General features: G+C 50.5%; 1 protein-coding gene across 2 annotated transcripts; it reads left to right on the forward strand.

The window, feature by feature from the left end:
• Window positions 1-792: 792 nt before the first annotated feature.
• On the forward strand, window positions 793-20,579 carry LOC111158976 (iduronate 2-sulfatase). Of its 2 annotated transcripts, XM_022521322.1 has the most exons (9): window positions 793-990; window positions 1,442-1,578; window positions 2,227-2,404; window positions 5,417-5,505; window positions 6,878-7,078; window positions 8,553-8,723; window positions 12,793-12,919; window positions 15,058-15,231; window positions 18,219-20,579. In XM_022521322.1, exons 1-9 carry the CDS (start codon window positions 894-896, stop codon window positions 18,689-18,691), a joined length of 1,647 nt encoding a protein of 548 aa, XP_022377030.1. In that variant the 5' UTR covers window positions 793-893; the 3' UTR covers window positions 18,692-20,579. The 2 variants fall into 2 exon arrangements, with proteins under 2 accessions (XP_022377030.1, XP_022377031.1); XM_022521323.1 differs by lacking the exon at window positions 793-990 and having other exon boundaries at window positions 1,501-1,578; window positions 2,271-2,404.
• Window positions 20,580-23,595: the final 3,016 nt, after the last annotated feature.

Consider the following 23,595-nt stretch of genomic DNA (forward strand, 5'->3'; position numbering starts at 1 on the left):
TGTTTTTGTTTTTGTTTTGCTTATTTATTGTATGCGATTTCCACCAGGGCAGGGACTTAGAACACCTGAGCCACCAACAGGGCTTGGTATACATATCTGCGGTACTTAATAAGCACTTGTTGAACAAATGCATAAAAAGGGGGGTCCTTTTAGGGGCGCCTGGGTGACTCAGTCCTTAAATGTCTGCCCTTGGCTCAGGTCATGGTCCCCGGATCCTGGGATGGAGCCCCATGGGATCGAGCCCCACATCAGGCTCCCTGCTCAGAGGGGAGCCTGCTTCTCCCTCTCCCATTCCCCCTGCTTGTGTTCCCTCTCTTGCTCTCTTTCTCTGTCAAATAAAGGAGTAAAATATTTTTTTAAAGGGGGTCCTTTTAGATGGAGGAAGGGTTGCATTGGAGAACTGCAGCATTTGGGCTGGTCTGCGAGTGAGTGTGACTTTTACGGTGAACGGAAGGGCTTCCAGGTGGAAGGCAAAACAGGAACAAAGGCAAAGAGGCAGAAAACTGCTGGTTAAGGACAGTGGTTGCATGGCAAATCTTTAGAAACACCCGGAAAGATTCTCCAGGGAGCTCCCCAGCAAGTTAGTTGCCCGCAGCCAGGCGGCTCAGCATGCGGCGCCGGCTCTGCGAAGTAGGACCCGCGCTCCAACCCCGGCCCCGCCCTCTGAGGCTGGGATCACGCGCATGGGCCTTGAGAGCAGCCAGGCCCCGCCCCTCTTAGGGGCGGGGCGGGGACGAGGCACGCAGGCGCACTAGCTTTCGGGCTTCCGTGCCCCGGCCTCTGGGCCGGCCGCGGCCGCTTGGTGCAGAGGGCGTTGGCGACGCGGGGCCCGCGGCCGGCCCGTCCGCCGCAACCTGTCACCGTCGCCCCAGAGTGGCCGCGTCGGGGCAGGAATGCTGCCAACCGGCCGGTGCCTGCTTTGGCTTGGCTTGGTCTTGGCCTCGGTCTGCACCTCCCTTGAGTCTGCGGCGTCCAGCAACTCGACCACAGGTGCAGTCCTGGCCCTCACTCAGATTGCGGGCTCCCTACCTCCTTCTCTGGCTGCATCCATCCTTAACTTCCCGTCTCTGTCCCATCCACTGTTCCTTCTAACATTCATCCTTCCTTTCCTCCCGCCCACGATCCTTCCCCCCCCCCCCCCCCCTCCGTCTTTCTTTCCTAAATTCTTCATTCCTCCCCTCTGTCCTTCCCTCCCTCTCTCTCTCCCTCATCCAGGCTTGAGGCCATGCTTAGAGCCTAATTCTGCCACCCAGAACTGGGGTTTTTTCTGTGCACCCACTCCCAGCCTCCCTGCCCTAGTCTCCCCCTCCCTGGCTTGGTTGGCTGGGCTGTCCAGGGTATAGGGGCCAGCCTGGGGCCACTCAGTACTGGAGCAGCAACCATGGGTGGGGGTTCGTTGTCAGTGCAGGCGATCTCACTGAGGCCCCTCCCTTCCACACAGCTCCTCTGAATGTCCTTCTAATCATCGTGGATGACCTGCGCCCTTCCCTGGGCTGTTACGGGGACAAGCTGGTAAGGTCCCCAAACATCGACCAACTGGCATCCCACAGCCTCCTCTTCCAGAATGCCTTTGCCCAGGTATGTCTGGGGACCTGTAGGTGTGGATGCGTTCTTTGTGCAGTGGGCTGGGGGATGAAGTCCTTTCAGCTATGGTTAGATGGCCCTGATGGTACCTGGCAAATCCTTATTAGAGGGAAGCATAGTCTGGAAAATGGCGGTAGAGAAAACCTGGTTGTGTACTGGCAAGGAAGCTTGTGCCTCCAAGCTTGGGCAGAGGTTGTCCCTTGACCCTAAGATGCCTAAGGATGGCCCTGCCGAGCTTTCTTCCCCAGAGGGATTTGCCTGGTGCTGAGGATGAAGGAGGTGTTGTCGAATGCCACTCTCAGGTCTGCTAACCGACCTTGGGCAAGCACCATGCTCCTTGCCATGGTGACACTCATGGGGCTGCCTTTAAGATCCATGCCTCTGTGCACCTGTGAGACGCCATCACATAGGACCCAAACATCTGCTTGGTGGGGGGCGGGGCTGAGTCCTTTCCTGCCTCTTTGTGGGGATCCTTACTCCTGGTGTGTGAACGAGGCCCTTATCCCACTGGCTGGTTTTGATCTGCATGACTCAGCTGCCAGGCTGTTTTGCTGAGGACTCTTCAGGTTGCCTGGTTACCTTTTAGCATCCAGACTCTGTTTGCCTCTGAGGATATTTCCCTCTGCTTCTTCTCCCTGACAGCAAGCAGTGTGTGCCCCAAGCCGTGTGTCCTTCCTCACTGGGAGGAGACCAGACACCACCCGCCTGTATGACTTCAATTCCTACTGGAGGGTACATGCTGGAAACTTCTCTACCATCCCCCAGTACTTCAAGGAGAATGGCTACGTGACCATGTCGGTTGGAAAAGTCTTTCACCCTGGTACTATTTGGTGTCCAAAATCTGGATTCCTCTGTGTTTTGTGCCCATGGGCTGGAATCCCCCTCTGGAGGTGGAGCTGGCTTTGCAGAGGCCTGCTGGGGCTGGGGGGATACCTCCTTAGTCACTGGTGTCTTGGTACAAAATCCTACTTCTCACTTTAGCTTCATGTTCTTACCAAAAGTGAAGAAGTATAGTAGACCACTAGTCACAGTGCCGTTTGGTTCCTTTGGCTTCTCAGGCAGAAGGAAGGGTGCTGGCTGGGGAGGCGGTAGTGTTGGGTGCGAGTCTAGCTCTGCACCTGACTGACTCTCTGTGCCCCAGGAGCCCCGTCAGTAAAGGGAGACCAGGGTGGTTTTGAGGATTTGCCAGTGAAGAGGCAGCCCTTGGGCGGGGCTGCCCATCAGCTGTGAGTCAGGTTAGCAAGAGGGGTGCAAGCTGACGCCCAAGGCCTGAAGGGTGCTGGGGGGGGGCACCAGTGCTGACTTGCAACACGGCCTGATAAACTGGCTCTTTTAATGCCAAAATGAGAATGATGAAACACTTTAAAGTCTTTAAAAGTTTTTTAAACTTTAAAAAAGACTTTAAAACTTTTTAAAATACTTACTTGAAGTAATGCATGATTATTTGACAAAAAGTGGGGTGGGGGGAAGGAAAGTATAAACTGAAGGATATGAATTGATTGTAATTGCACCACACCGAGGGGGGTTGAAGTTTGATGTTCCCTTATTCCAGGCATATTCTTTTTCTGATTTGAGATTTTCCTTTATATACAGTTTTATGTTGTGAATGTTTTAAACAAACTTTTCCCCCTTTGGCTGCCCTTCATACAATCGTTTTTTAATTTAATTTTATTTTTTAAAAATAATTTATTTGACAGAGAGAGATCACAAGAAGGCAGAGAGGCAGGCAGAGAGAGAGAGAGAGAGAGAGAGAGAGAGAGGAGGAAGCAGGCTCTCCACTGAGCAGAGAGCCCGATTCAGGACTCAGTCCCAGGACCCTGAGATCATGACCTGAGCTGAAGGCAGAGGCTTAACCCACTGAGCCACCCAGGTGCCCCTTTGCATATCATTTTTAACAACAGCACAGTCATCTCACATACAAGCCACTGTACTTGAGTGTCAAGTTGATCTCAGGTCTCCATTGTCACACGTACTGCTGGAATGAATGCCTCTGCAGAGGGAACTGGTGGGCAGTGGCCCCAGGGATCCAGGCTCCTGGGTTCCAGTCCCAGCTCTGCCACTTCGTAGTTGTGCAGTTGACCTTGGGCAGATCGTTCTTCCTCTCCGCTTCAGATTAGTTCTCTGGCAAATGAGTCATAGCTGCTTGGATTACTTCCCAGGGTAGCGTCCCAGTTCCGGTGGTTCAGGGGTGTGAGAGTGGGTTGAAAGCCCACTTCATACGATGGTCGTGCTTATTGCTAAGGGCGATGACTTGAACATTTTCAGTAGCTTTCCTTTTGCTCGCTGGTGACACAGGCAGGCTCAGCAGCCTTCCGGAACCCAGCTGGCCGGTCCAGGTTGAGGATAACACTTGGCTGGGCTAAGTCAGGCCAAGTTTTGGAAAGAGAATCTGTCAGGAATCCTGTCATGTCAGCAAAAGCCCACCGTCCGAACTTTCCTCAGTTGGCGCTTACATCCTGGACAGCCCTCGCCTGAGCACAGCAGGAGGGGAGAGACAAGTTCGGGGAGAAGAGGAAGTAGGGCAGAGGGAAGGCCGTGTTTCAGGAAGGGAGGCTAAGGAAGGCCTGAGTGGTATTGATTCTTAGGTTGTGAAGTCAGGCTGTCAGCGGTGTGTCTTGGCTAGAGAACGAGAGCTTTGCCTGTAGTCCTTGTGGAAAAGTGTTTTTCGTCTGGGAGGTCTCTGTTCTCATGACTTTGTCTGTGAGGCAGGGACCTGTTCAAGGAAAACAGCAGCCACCATCCATCCACTGCCAATTCCCGGCCAGTTCCGGTGCTGGCCGCTCCCGTAGTCCCCTCCTCAGCAGCAGGCGGGGTGGGTTTTTATCATTTTTATCATCATCCTCGTTTCCCGAGGAGGAACTCGAGGCTTGCAGAAGTCACGTAGCTTGCCCAAGGTTGCGTGGGTAATAAGGGGCAGTGCTGAGATTTGAACCTGGGTCTGTTGGCCTCCTTTGCTCTTTCCACTGTACTTGCTGTGTTGATAAGCCCGTCACCCACTGCCCCTTTCCCTCCGGTCTCGCCTTGCCTGGTGCTCCCTGGTGGAGCCCCAACGGTCACTATGCTGGTGACGCTCTTTCTCTTGCGGTTCCACCGACACTGCCCTCCCTGTTCCTCCTGTCTCACCCCGCGAGGCGACCCTTCCCTTCCGCTCCCACACAAGCCTCACTGCGTCTTCATGGCCCTCGCTGCCCATGCTACCTTGGCCCACCACCTCTGTGGCTTCCCCACTCACACAGCACTTCTCTTCTCTAGACAGCTGGCCATCCTTCTGTAATTCACTGTTCTTTTCTCCTCCCGAATAGACAAGAGACTGCTGAGCTTGGCAGTGGGTTTCTGCTTCATGAATGAGCACTGAACCTGGGGTCCTGAGGCCTGGATTTGAGTCCCAGCTCACTCACCCATTCCGTGCTTGGTGTCAGTCAAGGCACTGGCCTTCTCTGAGCCTCCTCTTCTGCACCTGGCCTGCGGTGCTGCTGCCTCTGCTCTGGGGGAGAGGCTCCATCCAGCGAGGGTTCTGTGGGGCTGCAGCGTTGGAGCAGGCTGGCTGAGCCTTCCCTTCTGGGTTTCTTCCGTACAGCCTTGCATGAATTGCCAGGGCTCAAGGGACCAGGAGGTCACATGCTCAGTACTCAACTAGAAGCCTAGAGAGTTGGCTTTCGTGGGGACTTCTCATCATCTGCCTGAGCTCTTGATTTTATAGATGAGGAAATAAGTCCCAAAGAAAGGGGTGATACTTCAGTAGTTGCTCACAGAGTTTTAATTTGGGGCGGGGAAGGCATTGAAGGACCCTTCAGTTTTATTTAATGACTTTCTTTTCTCCCCCCACCTTCAGGAATATCTTCCAATTATAGTGATGATTCTCCATTTAGCTGGTCTGTTCCACCTTATCATCCCTCCTCTGAAAAGTATGAAAACACCAAGGTAAGGATGTGAAAAGGGCACTGTTCTGTAGAGGAACTGTTTTTTCCTGTCTGGCAGGATTCAGGTTAACTGCTGCATATACCCCACATTCTTTCAAGCCGGTTATATAGTGAAGTTTGTAGTTTTTGTCTGTGATCATGACTTGGCAGAGACAGATGTTGGGATCTTTTTTTCTAAAAAAGATTTATTTATCTGACAGAGAGAGGGTACAAGCAGGAGGAGCCACAGGTAGAGGGAGAGGGAGAAGCAGGCTCCCTGATGTGGGGCTCGATCCCAGGACCCCAGGATCATGACCTGAGCCAAAGGTGGGCGCTTAACTGACTGAGCTACTCAGGACCCCCAGAACTTCACTGCTTTCTTTTTATAGATTTCTTAAAGTAATCTCTACACCCAGCGTGTGGCTCTAACCCACAACCTTGGGATCCAGAGTTGCATGTTCTACCGACCGAGCCAGCCAGCTGTCGCAAAGCCCTGTTACTTTTCATAGCGAAATAGTATTGTATGGGTAGAATGTTGTATGGGTAGAATGCATTTTTTTTTTAATCCATTCATGAGTTGTCGGACACTTGGGTTATTTCCACTCTGTGGCTACTATCGACGGTACTGCTGTAAACATTCGTGGATGTGTTTTTATGTGGCCTAGGTTTTCTGTTCTCTTGGGTAGAATTGCTAGGTCAAGTATTTGTGTGGATTTAGGTTTTCACTTTTCTTGCTGTCCCTCAGGTGTGGAATTGCTGGGTTACATAATGATGTCCTGCTTAACTGCTTGAGGAACCATCAGAGTGTTTTCCACAGCGCCCCATTTCACACCCCCGGTGGCCCTGTGTGAGGGAGGGGTCCAGGCTCTTGCCATCCTCGCCAACACTTGTCATTGTCCAGTTCTAAAAATTCTAGCCATCCTGGCATGTGTGGGACAGTATCTCATTGTGGTTTTGATTGGCATATCTATGATGAATAATGACATAAAATGACACAAAGCATCTTCACATGTGCTTGTTGGCCATTTATCTATCTTGCCTGGAGAGAGATCTATTCAAGTCCTTTGCCCATTTTTTAATTGGCTTTTTTTAAAATTATTGAGCCAGAGACAGATTTGTTTTGATCATTAGTTTCCATGGGTTTCTTTTAATTAATTATGACCTGGAGACAGAAGATTAACAGCAAGAAGCTAAGTGCTGGTGGGTTTCTGGCCTCTGCCTAGGAAAGAGGAGATGCTTCTCTGTCTTAGCTCTCCACCGTGCATGCCTGGCCAGCACGCGTGAGTTGGGCTTCGAGGGCTGCTGCTGTGAATGCGAAATCCATTGTGTATGCCCCTTCGTGACTTCTCTTCCTTGCATTTAAAGAGCTGACTTGCACTGTTTTGTCTTGAAAGACATGCAGGGGGCCAGATGGAGAACTCCATGCCAACCTGCTTTGCCCCGTGGACGTGGCAGATGTGCCAGAGGGCACCTTGCCTGACAAGCAGAGCACCAAGCAAGCGATACGCTTGTTGGAAAAGATGAAAACATCGGCCCGCCCTTTCTTCCTGGCTGTTGGGTATCATAAGCCGCACATCCCCTTCAGATACCCCAAGGTGAAGAGCTACCCGACGGCTGACGCCGCACCTCTGTGACAGCTGTGTCATTTGTTACAGGAGGGGTTGGTTTAGTGGGGGCATGTCCTGCCATCCCTGGTCACCGGGGCTGCCCGATGGCACCACTGTACTTAGTGGCATGAAGATGGGATCAGAGGTTGAGGCTAAAAAGTAGACTTAAGGTGTGTAATAATCCTGTTGGAAATGCTTGGCTTCCTCCCTCCCCACTGGAAGGTTTTATTCTTTTCCTTGAACTCAGGGAGCACATATTGGGTTGGATGGCAATATCAACATAGAGAAGTCAGTCAGAGCTGGCCACCAATGGCTGCAGTTAAGGGATAGTCCTTGGGGCACAGTTCCAGGGAGGGGCATCTCAGACCCTTCCCACATGGGGCACTGCATTGCTCGGTGCAACCCTGAATGCTGTGCTCTCCTGTCCATCATTTAGAGTGTATGGTCCCTTCTTTTTAAAAATCTTTTTCAGTTTCTCCCTGTTGTGTCTTCCCTGGGCCTGAGCAGCCCATTCTTTTGAATTTGTAAAGAATGCCCCTCATTCGTGATGGGAGTAGAGAGCCAAAGGTGTGCTCTTTGATGCTTTGATAGATTGGCCCAGGGGATCTCGCCTTCCTAGCCGGATCTGACCCCCTTTGATGGAGGGAGACTCACTTCTGCCTCTCATGCAGGTAGGAGCTCCCCTGGCCGGCCTAGCTGCTCTCCGTAGCAAGGCTGCTTGCAAGGTTGGCCTTTGGCTGGCCTCTGGGAACACGGATCCTGGGAGAGTTCGCACCACTCCCCAAGCGAGGAGTGGCTCTCTGTGCCCGCACTATTTACGAATGGCCCTGCTCTTCTGCATGGAGTCTGTGGCGTCGATCTCTGCCAGCAGAGCGGGTCTGGGCGGGCAGCCCTGGTAAACAGCCCGTGTGCTGAGGCTCTAATGAGCTTCCATGGCAACAGCCTCTCACGCACGTTGTCACACAACTCATCGCTGGGAGAATTAAGCACATCCTGTGTGACTTCACCAGTAGAGGATTCTGGAAGCTTGTGCCTGGTTTTCCCTGGACTTCGCCCATGTGGCTTTGTCCTTTGCTGATTGTGTTTGGTCGCTGCAGGTAGGACTGTGTCAAGTTCTGTGAGCACTCTCGGGGAGTTGCCAAACCTGAGGGGGATTTTGGGAATTGGAAACACCCCATCCACCCCTTTCCAGCTGAATGGGAGGTAGGAAGTGGGGACAAGAGCTGTTGCTGCTCAGTTGATAGGAAACAAGTGGCATGATTTCATTACCATTGGCATCTTGTGAAGTGACCTTAGGCCTGACCTTCAGGTAGGGGGAAGTACCTGGGGAGTGTCAGTGAGCCACCATGTAAACGCATCCCAGGCTTGGAGAAAAGGCAATAGAGAGACTGGGAGAGTCCCAGCTTTGTGCCTTTGCCGGAAGAATGACAACCTGGTGTCTTTGTGTGCTATTCCCCCCAAGGAGTTTCAGAAGCTGTATCCCTTGGAGAACATCACCCTGGCTCCTGATCCCCAGGTTCCTGCTGGCCTCCCTCCTGTGGCCTACAACCCCTGGATGGACATCAGGCGGCGGGAGGACGTCCAGGCCTTGAACCTCAGTGTGCCCTATGGCCCAATTCCTGTGGATTTTCAGGTACCAAGGGCATATTTGGGGGAATTGCTGGGTACTTAATGGCATGACATCATTGGTGACACCACTTTTCTCAGTAGACACCGCCCCACCCATTGTGTCTTACTGAGACTCTTCTCTGTGCCAGTTGTCTCATGAGGCTCTGGGGCTGGGGGTGGTCTGGAAGAATTTAGGGTATGGGAAGTGCTGGGTGGATATCGTCTCCCAGGCCGTGTCTCTTGCAAAGAAGGGGAGCATCTGGAGGTTTGGTGATTGGCTGAGTGTGAGCACTGGGGGAAGGAGGAGGCTGGGACACCCTGTCACTAAATCATGGGAGATGCTCTTTAATCCACGTGACTGTTCATCAGCTGTAGAGTGGTGGGCGGCTCCCCTGCAGCCCAGAATGTTCGGTTGCACGGCCTCTCTGTGGGAAAGCCTATGCAGGCGCCCATCCCGTTTGAGGGGTGGTACGGGGAGTAGGGCCTTGACACAGAGCGGGCAGGGGTGCCGACGTGGCCAGTGCTATCTGGATGTTACAGTTGGAGTAGCCACAGAGTTCAACTCCTCAGCGGACTCGTCAGTCACCCTCTCCCTGGAGTGCGGAAAACATCCAGCACTCTTTCTGGAATATTCCACATGCAGCCCAGCCCTTTGGTCACTGTGTGAAGACTCCATAGGCAGCCTGCAGTGGAAGGTAGAGGGCAGTGGTTTCAGAGGGTGCTTCCTGGACCCCCTGCATCCTAATCCCTGTGAGGGCTTGTTGGAAGCACAGACTTAGGGGACTGGGAGCTGAGGTGGGGCCTGAGGACTGGCATTTGCAAGAGCACCCCCGGCAGTTCTGATGGCACGTGGAAGCCTGCAAACACTGCCATAGGGTACAGTTCAAAACCAGATGAAACATCCAGGCGTCTCTTGCCACTCAGAGCTATTCGGACAGTGAGGGCTCAGGGGCTGAGGATTGTGCGCCCCTCGTGTCCCTGGGGCTCCCGAGGTTCGCCTGGTGGTGGTGAGACTTGGCGAAGGAGTGGATTCCTCCCGTGGTTCCGCCCCTGACGTCCCATTCTGGGGGTTCTGAGAGCAGGCTTGTTTGAGTGGCATCTCTGAGGCTGCGCCCGGATGCCTTGTTTGTGACGGTCACTTCAAATGTCCCTTTAAAATGGACTGTGTCCCAGGAGGGGTGCTCAGTGTTTTCTGTGTGCCCTCTCCTCCAGTCCCCATGGAGGCTGAGTGAGGTTCGTGACCACCAGGTCGTCCGGGTGGGGAGACAACGGGGAGGTGTGGTAACTTGCCCCAGAGCATGCAGTTGCAGCCTTGGGGAGTCTGAATTCCCTCCTGGACACACGGAATGCCAGGGCCTTGTGCTTTGTCTTATCGGCTCAGAACAGCCTGGGTTCGAATTCCCGTTCTCCCCCACACCAGCCGCACAGCCTCTGGGAAGGTCCCTTGAGCTCTCTGAGCCTGTTTCCTTATCTGTAAAACAGAAATGAGGTGACGACAGATTTCCAGCAGGGAGCTCAGCGAACCTGCAAAAGTGTCCAGGACAGATGCCTTCCTCCCTGCCACGCCCCTGCCCACTCATGCTGTTGCTGCCCAGAGGACCTCCCTGGTGTGCTTGTGTCCCGCTCCCTGCCCCACGTGCACCTGGAGCTTGGGCCCTGCTCACGGCTCTCCGTGCCCAGGCCGCATCTCCCCGCACTCTTGAGCCTCTCGGTTCTGCCCTATTAAGCCTCTAGCACTCTCGCTCTGCTCCATAGGAGCCAGTGACCTCAGGGCCCACCCTCGGGCCTCCCAGGCTGGCTCCTCCTCGGGTCGCAGTCACCACCCTGACCACAGTCTCTTCTCACAGCTGCTTCACTCCACATGCTCGTTCCCCACATGCCTCCTGGGGATCGTGACTGGGGACTTCCCTACCCCGGGTCTAGGTCCCCTCTGGGCTTCACTCCTGTGCAAGTGGCTTACTGTTCTCACCAGCCCCTGCTGCACTTGTGCCCCGATGACAGGATGGTCCGGCCACCATTCCGCTCTCAAGCCCAAGTCTTTTTTTTTTTTTTTTTTAAAGATTTTATTTATTTGACAGACAGAGATCACAAGTAGACAGAGAGGCAGGCAGAGAGAGAGGAAGAAGCAGGCTCCCTGCTGAGCAGAGAGCCTGATGCGGGGCTCGATCCCAGGACCTGGAGATCATAACCTGAGCCGAAGGCAGAGGCTTAACCCACTGAGCCACCCAGGCGCCCCTCAAGCCCAAGTCTTGAGGCTGCTGCGCTGAGTCCGTGTGGCGCTGAGGTGGACACACACGGGCCCAGTCTCCAGCCCCGGCAGCCCATCCACGAGGGCTTTCTGCTCAGGACTTTCTGTTCAGCTGCTCTGAACTCTGCACTCTGAGCCGCTCCCCTCCTGTCCTTTACGCCCCTCTTCTCCATCTTTCAGCAGATGACATTGTGCCCTCACCTGCCCTTCAGGGCAGAAGGAGTGAAATGTGGCCTTAGCGTCCGCCCATTCTTCATTCGCTTCTGCCTAGCCTCCTGCCTCCCCAGCCCACTCAGTGCTCTCACCTAGGTCAGCACTGACCCCCGTGGCAAATAAAATTCATCCTTGTGGGTCCTACCTTCCCAGAGTTTTTCTCAGTGTTGGCCAGTGCCACTCCTCCTGGACATGTCCTCAGCCTGGACCCCCTCCACCCCCCTCCACACAGCAGACCCCTCTTTCTGTGTCTGCTGCTTAGGAGGCTCTGTCCGGTGGGTTAGCTCCAGGGCCTCCACTGGAAGCTTTCTTCCCCTTCTCCCCTCCTGTCCCCGTCTTGCTTCTGATTTCAGACACATTTGTCCACTTGCCCCTGAGGGTCATTGCCGCACCAGTGCCCATGGAGACCTCTGCCTCATTGGCTCCTGGGGCCGTGCCACCACTGCTGCTGCTCCTCTTCTCCTTGTGCTCCCCCAGCCACTGAATGGTGCTGCCAGCTGAACCAGAAACCTGAAGTCAGCCTGGGAGTCCTTATCTCCTTCCCTGCCGTCTCCCCCGCTGCCCGCACTCGTGCTGGTTGTCCCTGCCTTCCTCCCAGGTCCGTGTTGCCCTCTGGCTCCACCTGCAAGTCTTTCACGACCACCCGAGTGGGTCTGGGTTCGATTTGTTCATGCAACAAGCATCCGTGGAGCTGCTCCTGTGTGCCCAGCGTGGATTTAGTGCTGTTCATCTCAAGCCCACGGCAGGTGCTCTGGGCTGTGGTCAGACTCTCACTCACGTGCAGCCCAGGTTGCATGATCTCGCCTTGAATCACCTCAGTGCCTCCCTTGGCCTCCAGCCTGGGTCCCTCCGTTGCTCTTCTCCTGCCTGCTGGGAGGTCGTTAGACATGAGCCTCACATGACCGCCACCGTCTTTGAGGACAAGCAGTTGCTGTCCTGCTGGGTTAAAAAGTAGTTAAAGGAAAGTGGATGTCGTTATGGGCTCAGTGGTGTTCCTCAAAAACTTGAAGTCCTGCCCCCCTGCACCTCACAATGGGGCCTCGTTTGAAACTAGGGTCATTGCAGATTCATTAGTTACGATGAGGTCATACTGGAGTCATAGGACGGGTGTCTCCTAAGAAGAGGAGAGAGACACATGTGGGAAGAAAGCCATGTGGGGATAGAGGGAGAGATTGGGGTGATTCGGCCACATCTCAGAACATTTCTCTTGTTCTGAGTCCCCTGGTTTCTGGTCCTTGAGGAAGGAGTACAGCTTCATGGGGTCCTTGGCACCCCCCTCAGCAGAGTTTGGAGTGACTGGGGGATGTGTTTCAGTTTACATGGTCATCTCCTGGGACCCATAAGAATAGGTGAAGGAGACACAAAGGGACAGTAAGTGGCACATCTGTCTGCTGTGACCTGTGCCCTACAGTGAAATCTGATTTGCTTAGAAAAGAATCCTCCTTTTGGATCTGCCATGGACCCCAGATTTCACCAGAAGCATGTGGGCCCAGCGACTCAGATGGTGGGAAAATGTGCTTTACATTTTGGCTGAGAGTCACGGGCATCAGTGGAGGCGCACTCAGGTGACACCGCTCTGTGCGTGCCACTGTGGTTCAAGTCACACTCACTCTCCTCCTCCTTTAACGTGCAGCGGAAAATCCGTCAGAGCTACTTTGCCTCCGTTTCATATTTGGATACACAGGTTGGCCACCTTCTGAGTGCTTTGGATGATCTCCAGCTGGCCAACAGCACCATCATCGTGTTTGTCTCCGATCACGGTAAGCATTTTCCAGTGCCCTGGGGAGTCGATCAGGGCAGCTGGACTTCTCTGGGAAATGTGCTTTTCTAGATTGCCTTAAACAGAAGTGTGTTCTCTTTCAGGAATCAGCAGTACCCCAAGTCTGGGGTCTTGGGGTGCTTTTATGATGGCCTGTTTTCTGATGGCCTGGGACCTTTCTCCATAGAGGCCCAAGGACCATGTTGGATGCTTGGGTGGGGACCTCATAGCAACCTTTTTCATCCTTGATGAACTCAGCACAAACCCTCAATTTGTGTGGGGAGCCCTTTTAACCCATACTTCCAATCTAGAAGCTTGGAGGGCATTTCGTTTTTCTTAGGAGGCTCCAGAACAGTCCTGGCCCAACAAGGCCCTCAGACCTGACTCCACTACTCCACCCCCAGTCCCAGTGTTCTCTCTGCCGAGAGCCTGGGGCTGGCAAGGCTTTCTCTCTTTTCAGGCAGTTTCCCCCTTTTTCCAAAAATGGAAACAATTTACTTAAGAAGATTCTTCTTAATTTGAAAATTTTTAACATTTCCAAGAATAGAGAATAAACAACAACCTCCAGTCCCCATCATCCTGCTCCCCAGTTACCCACTCCCAGTGGTCTTGTTTGTCTCATCCTCCCCCCTCCCCTACCCCCAAGCTCTTTTGAAGCAAATGTTCAGGTTTCTGAATAGTATTTCTAAAAAATTTAGCTCTTTTAAAGTATAACCATACTTCCATTATCATACTCAGGGGACAACAGTTCTTGAGTATCGTCAACTGTGCAATGGGACGATATCAACACAGAGTCGTTGTAAAAAGGAAAAGGCATAGAGCATATAACGTAGGACGAGAGCACCCTGCCCTCTTATCCCACCTGCCCAGAGCGAGCTGGTGCTGGCAGACCTGGGGTCTGTCTTTTAGCCTTTGGTTGTGGATATACACATGGCTGTGGTGCGTGTCCGTGTGAGCGTGTATGGAATATATAGTCACGGAACAAGGTGGGATTGATTGTGCTTATCAACTCTTTGGTCCCCTCATTTTCTGTTTCCACTTAATGTCACAGACAGTCCTCTGTGTGATTTCTCACGGGCCTACCTTAAGCCTTGTCAAGACCCCCATTACTTTGTTATGTACATAAGTGTCATAGTGTTTCGCTGTCTCCCTAATGGTTTGCCATCCATTTCTGGCCTCTCTTGTCAGTGCTCAGTTTCCTCCTCCAGTGAGGACAGAGGCTGCTGTGCCTGTGAAGGAGGCAAGGCCACTCAGAAGCTCTCTTTGCGTGGAGGCAGCTGCATTGATTCCGAATGGCCCTTCTCGAACGGCCCTCCCGAGACTCCCTGCCCCCGCACCACAGAAGCCTCTCCAGTCCATACATGGTGGCTTTATGTGGCTTTGGTTATTTTGTAACATGAAATACTCAACGTGCAATCTCTGTCTTTTTTTTTTTTTATATCAAAAAGGGCACTCAGATGGAACATTAGACGTTTCCATGGGGAGCGTTCAAGCTGTCTTTCGCAGGGAGGGTTTTCAGTACAGGTGAAGAGGGTTGTATTTTTCATGAAGGTTAAGGGCCTGGAATCAAGTTCTATTTTTTTTGGTCTGTGGTATATTTTTTAAAATGGAACAAGTTATCCTTGCCTTATAAAATGGGAGTGAGTGCAGTAGCGTCACTGCTCACGGTTTGGGGGCACGCGCCCTTGGGTGGAAAACAGCCCTGGTGGGACTTGTGTCCAGAGAAGGCAGGACAGGACAGCTGCCCTGCCCCCGCCCCTGCCCCCACCCTGTCAGGAGGAGCCCCTCTCAGGAGGGGAGGCCTGGCCTGCGTGCGGGCTGGGGGGTAGGGGCTGGGCCCTGGGAGCCCGAGCTGGCCGCAAACGTCAGTTGCTTTTAAAGAAGATAGTTTTGTTTTGGGAATTTAGTATGGTTTTTTTTCCCCCTTTTAGAGGTTTCCTCATTCAAGAAAGATGTCTAACTTCAAATAAAGCAGTATTTAGAGAAATCACGTTTTTTGTGGTAATCACAGAGGAATTCCTTCTCTGTGATGAGCTTTGCTTCCTCTGGTTTCTACAACAGGGAATGAAATGGCATCGAAAATGAACGAGCTGTGATGTCATTATTTGTTTTCTGTTATTTTGTGCTTTTATGAACCAGGGTGGGCTCTCGGTGAACATGGAGAGTGGGCCAAATACAGCAATTTTGACGTCGCCACTCGTGTGCCCTTGATGTTCTATGTTCCCGGGAGGACAGCTCTGCTTCCGGAGGCAGGCGAGAAGCTTTTCCCTTACATCGACCCTTTCGATTCCATCCCGGAGTTGATGGAGCCAGGTATAAAGTATGCTGAAGTGATGTTGCTTGATAGGAGACTCCCGCTGCTTTAGATGCACACCCCTCCCTGATGCACAGCCAGGGGCTTACTCGGTCCGTCTTCCTGTCCAGGTTTGGCATTCCTGAGTACCTATGGGTCTGGGCCTAGAGGAGGCTGGAAGAGGGGGAGGGACAAAGGAATAGGTGGCATCCCCAGGACGAGGAGGACTGTCGTGCCAGAGACCACCGTGTGCTCCGAAGCTCAGAGGAAGGGCTTGGCCGATGGCTGAGCAGCACAGTGAAGGGCGAGTTTGCTTTGACTTCCATGTGCCGGTTCATCCCAGCCTTGAAGATGACACTGATGCCTTTCTTCTCTAGGCTGAAACCTCCAGGCCTGCAGTTCCTTCACAGTAGTGGTGGTAGACCCACAGTTATCCTGGTCTCTGCCTTCCCCAAAGCTCCAGCTTGAGAAAGCATTTCCAGAAATGTCCCTTCAATGAGATACCCCTTGCGGCTGCATGGGTGACCTGTGTGGGTTCTTTGTTCTCTCCTGAGGTGATCTGCTTAGCACAGAGACAAGTTGTGTATGAGTTAGAGTACTTTTTCTATGAACTCTGTGAAACTAGGTTGCTTGCTTTTTGGACTTCTGCATTTAATCCATCTAAATCCATTTAACATCTAAATCGTGCCCTTTATGTCGATTTCTGTTGATTTTTTTTCCTTTTTTGGTTCTGGCCCATCATTCTGGTCTTTCTGGATCTTTCCAGATTTGCTTTACATGGCCCAGTTTTATTTTCTTTACATTTGATTTCTGTGTGCTTCACGCTCTGTCTCCTTTCAAGTCATCTATAAAAAGCTCAAACCATAGGCATGATTCTAGGCCTCTGCTTGCTTGGAGAAATCTGACAGGTTGAGATGGTTTTTTGGAAAGTTTTCTGGGGACATGTTCAGCAAGCTGTAAATTTACGTAGCTGTACTGTTCCCAGTTTATTTCCCAGTTTTCTCTCTAGACTCTATCTCTTCCCTGAACTTTGGACTGGGATTTCCAGCAGCCTGTTCCACTTGGCCAGTCTAGCTTGGGCATGCCCCAGGCTGTAAGCCTTTCTTTCCATCCTCTTTCCCCTTTCAGGGAATGGCCGTGCTCACTATGGAGTCCTCCCGGCCCCTGCCTGTCTCCCATCCTCCATATGTGATATGTAGTCTGTCTCCATTCAGTCTGGCTATACTGCTTCTCACCACCTCATGCTGCCACCACGGGTCATGCCACCCCATGTCCTATTGGATTCCTGCAACAGCTTCCCGAAGTCTTCCTACTTGTGCCCTTGGTCCCCCGGAGTTCTTCCTTCTCACAGTAGCCAAAGTGATCCTGTTAAAACTTGAGTAAGGTGGTGTCAGAGCCCTGCTCTGGAGCCTTCTATGCTCCTGTCTCTGAGTGAAAGCCCTTATAGTGGCCGACAAGGCCTGACGTGATCTGGGCCCCCATTTCTCCTCGACCTCATCTTTTTACAAGCATTCCAGGTAACTGTGTTGGGCGGCAGCCCGCAGTCTGGATTTGTCTAATCACTTCTTCATGACTAGATTCAGGGTAAACATTTTTGACACGTGCACTACACGTGAGCTCGCGTGTTCCCAGTGTGTCACAGGGCACTTCACGGTGGCCTTCGCCATTGTCAGTGGTGCCAGATTTGATCACCTGATGAAGGTGCTCAGGTCAACCAGGTCTTGCCCTTGTGAAGGTATCTTTTTTAAACTTCTTTACTTTTTTTTCTTTTTATTTTACTTATCAGATGTGTCAGAAATAAAATTGGGTCGTGTAAAGCAAACTCTTAAAGATCCAAGAAGGCCAGAGTGATGGCTCAAAGCCCATGGTTTTAACGGTAATATAAAGTGTAGGATTAAGACTTTAAAGATGGATCAACCACAATGAGGTGTCGTTTCATTCCCATTCGCAAAATAAATAGAAATCTACAGCACTGGTTTGGTGTGGAGAAAGGGGAACCCTCCCATTGCTGGTTGGGAGGTAAAATGGTGCAGCCACTATGGAAAGTGGCTTAGTGAGTCCCCACAGAGTTACATGTAGGGTTACAGTGTGACTCCGCAATTCCACTCCTAGGTAGATATCCCATAGAATTAGACATGGGTATTCAAGCAAAAACTTGTACATGAATGTTCAGTAGCCACAAGGTGGAAGCAACCCACGTCCATTGCTGGGTGAATGGAAAAGCCACATGTGGTCTCTCTGTGTAGTGGCATGTTACTCAGCCTTAAGAAAGGCAGGGCATTCTGACACCTGCTACAGCCTGGGGGAACCTTGAGGACATTGTGCTCAGTGAAGGAAGCAGTCCTACAGGGACAAAGACCATGTGAATGCACTTACATGAGATCCTACAAGGAGTCCCCAAAAGTAGGATAGCGGTTGCCAGGGGCTGGGGGCAGGGAGGAGGCGGTGGGAAGGGAGTGTTCAATGAGGACAGATCATAGGTGAAGAAGATGAGAAGCATTCTGGACATGGACAGTGGGGATGGCTGCATGGCACCGTGGATGTTTTTATTGTTTTTAGTGCTACTGAAAAGGACGCTACGGGATGGTTAAGACGGTGAATGTGTTGTTGTTTGCAACCTCCCATGATCCCAAGGGGATGTGCTGACATCCAGAAGGGAGTACCTTAAGGGTGGGACCGCTGAGACTCTGAATATCCTGTCCCCGCAACCGAGTTTTACCCAAAGGATAGGGCTTCTGTTGGTGATCCTTGCCAGAATCAGTGATTACACGGGTGGTTCCCAAATTACACATAGTTTTTACAAGTGCCAGCTGTCTGCAGGTACCTTTGTTTTGCATACTCCTGTGGGGGGAGGTGCCAAGTTGGCATTGTTCCTAAACTCATGGGCCCGAAATAAACGCAGAAGGAGAAAAGAACCTGTGGAGCCCAGACGCGCTCCCTTCTTTAGTCTGTGAGCGTGCAGGCTTCTGTACAGTAGTGCATTCAGCTGGATCGGTTCCCGTTTCAGGCCGGCAAGTCATGGACCTCGTGGAACTTCTGTCTCTCTTCCCCACGCTTGCGGGACTTGCAGGACTGCACGTGCCGCCTCGCTGTCCTGTTCCCTCATTTCGTGTCGCACAGTGCCGAGAAGGCCAGAGCCTTGTGAAGTATTTCCGATTCCAGGACCTGGACAAGGACCGGTACCTTCGTGGTAATCCCCGTGAGTCTATTGCCTACAGCCAATACCCCCGGCCTGCAGACTCTCCCCAGTGGAATTCTGACAAGCCGAGCTTAAAAGATATAAAGGTCATGGGCTATTCCATACGCACAATAGACTATCGGTACACTGTGTGGGTTGGCTTCAATCCCCATGAATTTCTGGCTAACTTTTCTGATGTCCACGCAGGGGAACTGTATTTTGTTGATTCTGACCCTTTGCAGGACCACAACATGTATAATGAGTCCCGGGGCAGAGACCTCCTCCAATCACTGATGCCATGACTCCGGCCAGCCAGCCGGGGAGGAGGGCAGCTGTCACATGCTCCCTTGCAGCTGGGGAGAGGAGGCATTAGAGCTGGTCATTTGGTGATCATCCATACTGCTAGAAACAACCCGAGGGGTAGGCACGCAAAGCATACGTCCGCAGCTTGACCTAAGAATATGTAATAGCCTAACCTTTTGATTCTTTATTAATTTGAGTCTTTATTAATATCCACTTGGTAATTGGACTGGGGCTAGGCTGAACCGTTCTTTCCTTTTTGGGGCAGTCACAGCCTGTTTATCGAGTGGATAAGTGTAAAGGGAACAACTGAAATCTGTCATGCTTTTATCCATTGAGACCATAATAATCAAACACAACACTATACTCAAGAAATACTGTAATTACCTCTGGAATCTAGTGCATTTCAAAAAGTAACCGTATGTCACATTAGGTTTCACACGAAGTCCCTGGTTCTTTTGTTTATAATGTAATAATATATTTAACCAAATATATTCAAAGTATTATGTCAATATTTCAGGTTTCAGGTTTGTAAAATATGAAGTTAAATAATGCTAGGCGTTAAGGCCTTAAAGTCTTATCTTCAACTTTTGTTAATAAGATTGCAAGTTTTCCAAAATCCAAAGATAAAATATGCATGAAGCGACTAATGTAGAATTTCTGCATCAAATAATAAATAATGCTAAGTCAACTAGAGGCATGAGATATTTGGGAAATTCAGTTAGAAATGTTCAGGAACTTCTGGCCCAAATTGTAATTTGTTAGCAAGTAATATGACCATTAACCTCCAAGATCACCTATTGAAAGGTCCTGTTATTCACGGTGGAAAACATTTAAAGGTGTAACTATATCCACGAATCAAGTAATTCAAAACTGTTGTGTTCTCCTTCTTCAGGAATGGTTGGTTGCAGGTATACATTTATCCAGGAGGCAGGAAATAGTCTACTTTGAATAGTTGATTAAAGACAACATTAATTTTATTAAATTCTGAATTATTTTGAGAATTGTGAAAACTTCCCTTAATATAATATTAGGTAATTTCTAATCCCCCAGAACATAGTTCTGTATTCCCTAAGTATGAAAGTAACCAGAAAGGCAGGTGGTAATTATAATAAGGTTAGCCTACATCATCTTAAAAAAGGATGGGATAATCACAACTCATATTTGTAACACGTGGAAGTTGATCAGTTATCAGCACTCATCAGAGGAGTCAGCCACATTCTAAATAAACATCTTACATTGTCCTGTATCAAAGTGAGTAATTTCTAGTAATTCTCTTTACAAGTGCTTCAGTGTTTAAAGGTAAATGTTTGTGAAAGAATACTTATGTGTATTGTAACAAAAAAGGCAAGATATTATTGTAAAAGATGACTTCAAATCAGTAATTTCAGACAGTGGTTTTTTTTTTTTAATTAATTAGCCCACAACAGAGGCATATATGGTAGCACAGCGATCTCCTAAGTGATTAAGTGACTTAGTGTCTTGGCAACAACAGTTTCTAGTTGAAGAGTGAAGGGCTCTATTCATCTCTCCTGATCCCGAGGCTCATCTTTCTTCTGGAAGTCTTGGCTTATACCAGTAGATGGGTTCCCTGGGCCTTTTATTTCTCCTTTTCATCCTCTTTATCGGTCTCATCACTTCCACTAAGATTTTTACAATCTGGTCTGGAAATTCCTCGTGCCATCTTTTCAGCGTGTTGAGCTTTATCTCCTACTCCCTGGTTAAGATGAGAAGTTCTAACACGGGCTTTTCTTTCACGTGCGTCTGTTGGCCGCAGTATGTACACTTGATCCTGGTTTCTCGCTTCACTTCTTGAAGCACAGTTGTATCAAGAATCTCCCAGGGGGACGCCTGGGTGGCTCAGTTGGTTAAGCAGCTGCCTTCGGCTCAGGTCATGATCCCAGCGTCCTGGGATCGAGTCCCACATCGGGCTCCTTGCTCAGCAGGGAGCCTGCTTCTCCCTCTGCCTCTGCCTACCATTCTGTCTGCCTGCACTCGCTCTCTCTCCCTCTCTCTCTGACAAATAAATAAAATCTTAAAAAAAAAAAAAAAAAAAAAAAAAGAATCTCCCAGTTCTGCTCTTGCTGAAGTTGAAAGCTGACCTGCGTCAGAGAAGAGGGAAGTGACAGCTACGATGGGGGTGCGGCTGCCGTTTTGGCAGTAATTCGTCTGCCCGTGTGACCAAAGCCACATCTGGGGCTTTTGTGTGTCCCTCTGTCTCTGCTGGAAGTCCTTCTGTCTCCTCTCTTCTGTGCGAGGACCCAGTGTCCGAGCTGATTCTGGTGCGATGGTTGCTCTCGGCCTCCCTTCAGTCTCTATCCTGTTAGAAGCAAAGGCTGAGTTGCCCGCTCAGTGGCACACTTTCCAGATCATCTCACAGGTTATGGGTGTTCACTGTTTTTGACCCTGAACGCAACATAGAGCCACATTTTCTTCCCTTCTGCACGTCTCCCACACATGTTGGAATGAACAGCCAGGTGTTCAGACATCAAAGCTGACCACGCTCCATCTCCAGCCTCAGCCTGGAGTGAGCACGTCTCTGTGGTTCCACACAGCCTTTCTCAGCCTGCCAAGCTGGACGTGTGTTCCTCATGGTCCCCTGGTCACTTCCTTGGTATAAAGCCCATTTCACTCCAGTAGTGGTTCTTGCATACAGTTCAGAGGAAACCAGAACTAGCGAGCCCAGAAATTTTGTGTGACCCTATTTCAGTGGCTCCCAAGCAGGAGGGTGAGCCAGAGCCGTGCAGGGCCCCCACCCACAGAGTTGCTGCATCCTCGAGGCTGGGGTGGGGCCTGAGAATGTGCATCTCCTGCAAATCACGCTGCTCCCCTGAGACCACACTTTGAGAATCACCGCCCTGGGTACGTGCTGTCCAGTGGCCACTGGGCACATGCAATTTAAAACAATTAAATGCAATTAAAACAATTTAAATGAATTCAAATGAAATAAACGGTTCCAAAGCAGAATCTCAGTGAGGCTTGTCATATTTCAAGTGCTTGTCAGCCTGACATGGTTAGCAGCCACCATCCTGGAGAGCACAGATCTAGAACCTTTCCATCATGGTAGAAAGTGGAACAGAGCTGCCCTACACTCACTCTGAATGGAAGCCGGGTCTACCCAGCCGTGGGCAGGTTCCTCCTGGGGGCTGATTGTCCACCCCGTGTGTGCATGCAAAGGCTGTTGGTTTGAGGCGCACCACAGGGAACGCCCTCTGGCCCTCGGCGCTCCCCCCTCCAGTGCCATTGCCATCACCAGTCCTCTCACCACCTTCCCGCCTAGCTTACCCCCCCTCCTCTTTCCTCCCTCGCTCCTGAAGAATCCACGTGTCTTCCTGAACTCCCTCTTAGACCCCGCCCTCTGCGAACACCGACAGTGCCTACTACGGGGTCCACACAGACCTTCGCTGAGCAGTCAGAGTCTTCCCTGGCTCCACAAAGCCCCTTTCCTTGGCCGACCAGTGTGCACACTGGTCCCTGACTCTTCCTTGCTGATCCCTGCCTCCCTGCACCCCACCCCCAGCTTCTCCCCTTCCCCCTCTGTTCATGACCATTCTTCACACTCACTCCCCCGCCCCTGCCATCTCCAAGAGGCTGCGCCCTGTGACTCTAGACCGTGGCATGGCATGGCGTGGCGTGAACTGATCAGGAACATCGCTGAAGAGTCTTGTGGCCACTTTGAAAAAAGGTATCCTCTTCTGAGCACAAAGTTAAAGTGTTAATCATAGAAAAACCGGAAAACAGAAATGTACTAAAAGGCAAGAAAATGCACCAGTACTTTGCCTCAAGATGGTCACTTAATATCTTGCCTTCTTTGGGCTATGAATTTTTTTACATTGCTATGATCATCCTGTGTGTTTTATCTTCCAGTTTTATATTCTTTTTATCACTAAATATTATACGTGGTTACTACAAATTTCTGCAAAGATGCTTTATACTGGTGGTGATGTATTTTATTGTGTAACTTTTTTCATAATTAACCTAACGTTCTTTCATTGAAAATTCAGCTTATTTCCAAATTTTCGGTATTGTAAATAATGCTATGATGAACAAGTTTGCAAATGAAATGTTTTTATGTATTTCAAATTACTCCCTTGGGCTTGTCTCTTGGTGCCAAATTGTCAAAAGCTTCTCTATTCGGCCCTTCCCCCCACTCTCCTGCAGCTTAGGGTGGTAAAACTAGAAATAAAGCAAACAAACATATAAAATAGGTGAAAGTGGTATCCTGTTTGACCTTGTAACTCTCTGCTTATCCGTGACCTTGATCATTGTTCTCTTTGTAAAATTGTTGGGTGTTTGTATTTCCAGTCGTGTGAATTTGCCTTTAAATTTTGGTTATTGGTTTCACTTTTTAAAATAAACAAATTGCTCTTTCCCTGTCTGATTTTTTTTTTCCTGTTAAACATAGAGACCCTTCCCCATCTGGAGATTGAACAATATTAATTTTCCTTTGCTGTTTTTGTGGTTCGGTTTTATACTTCATCGACCCCGTCTCTTCAGCCATTAGTAGAGTACTGTATGCTCGTATAAAACGTGGAAGATGGGGAAAATGGGGAGGGTGAAAAGAAGAGCACCTTCCAGAATACAGCCGTTGTGACAGTCTTATATTTCTCTCTGCTGTTTTTCCTGCCCACATACATATGCAGCCATAAGGACATTTGTGTCTTTACATAGATGAAATCTATCACATTCAATCCTGTATCCTGCTTCTGTGATCTAAAATAACATTACCAAGACGCCTGGGTGGCCCACTCGGTGGAGCATCTGACTCTTGATTTTGGCTCAGGTCATAATCTCGGGATCAGGCTCTGTGCTCAGCACAGAGTCTGCCTGTTCCTCTCGTCTGCTCTTCCCTCCTCCCCACTGCCTGGGAGGCATAAGTGAGATCGGCTTTTTGCCATCATTCAGA

This window comes from Enhydra lutris, unplaced genomic scaffold, assembly GCF_002288905.1.
Source record: "Enhydra lutris kenyoni isolate GAN:26980312 unplaced genomic scaffold, ASM228890v2 scaffoldscaffold65, whole genome shotgun sequence".
In the NCBI taxonomy this organism is placed as follows: Eukaryota; Metazoa; Chordata; class Mammalia; order Carnivora; family Mustelidae; genus Enhydra; species Enhydra lutris.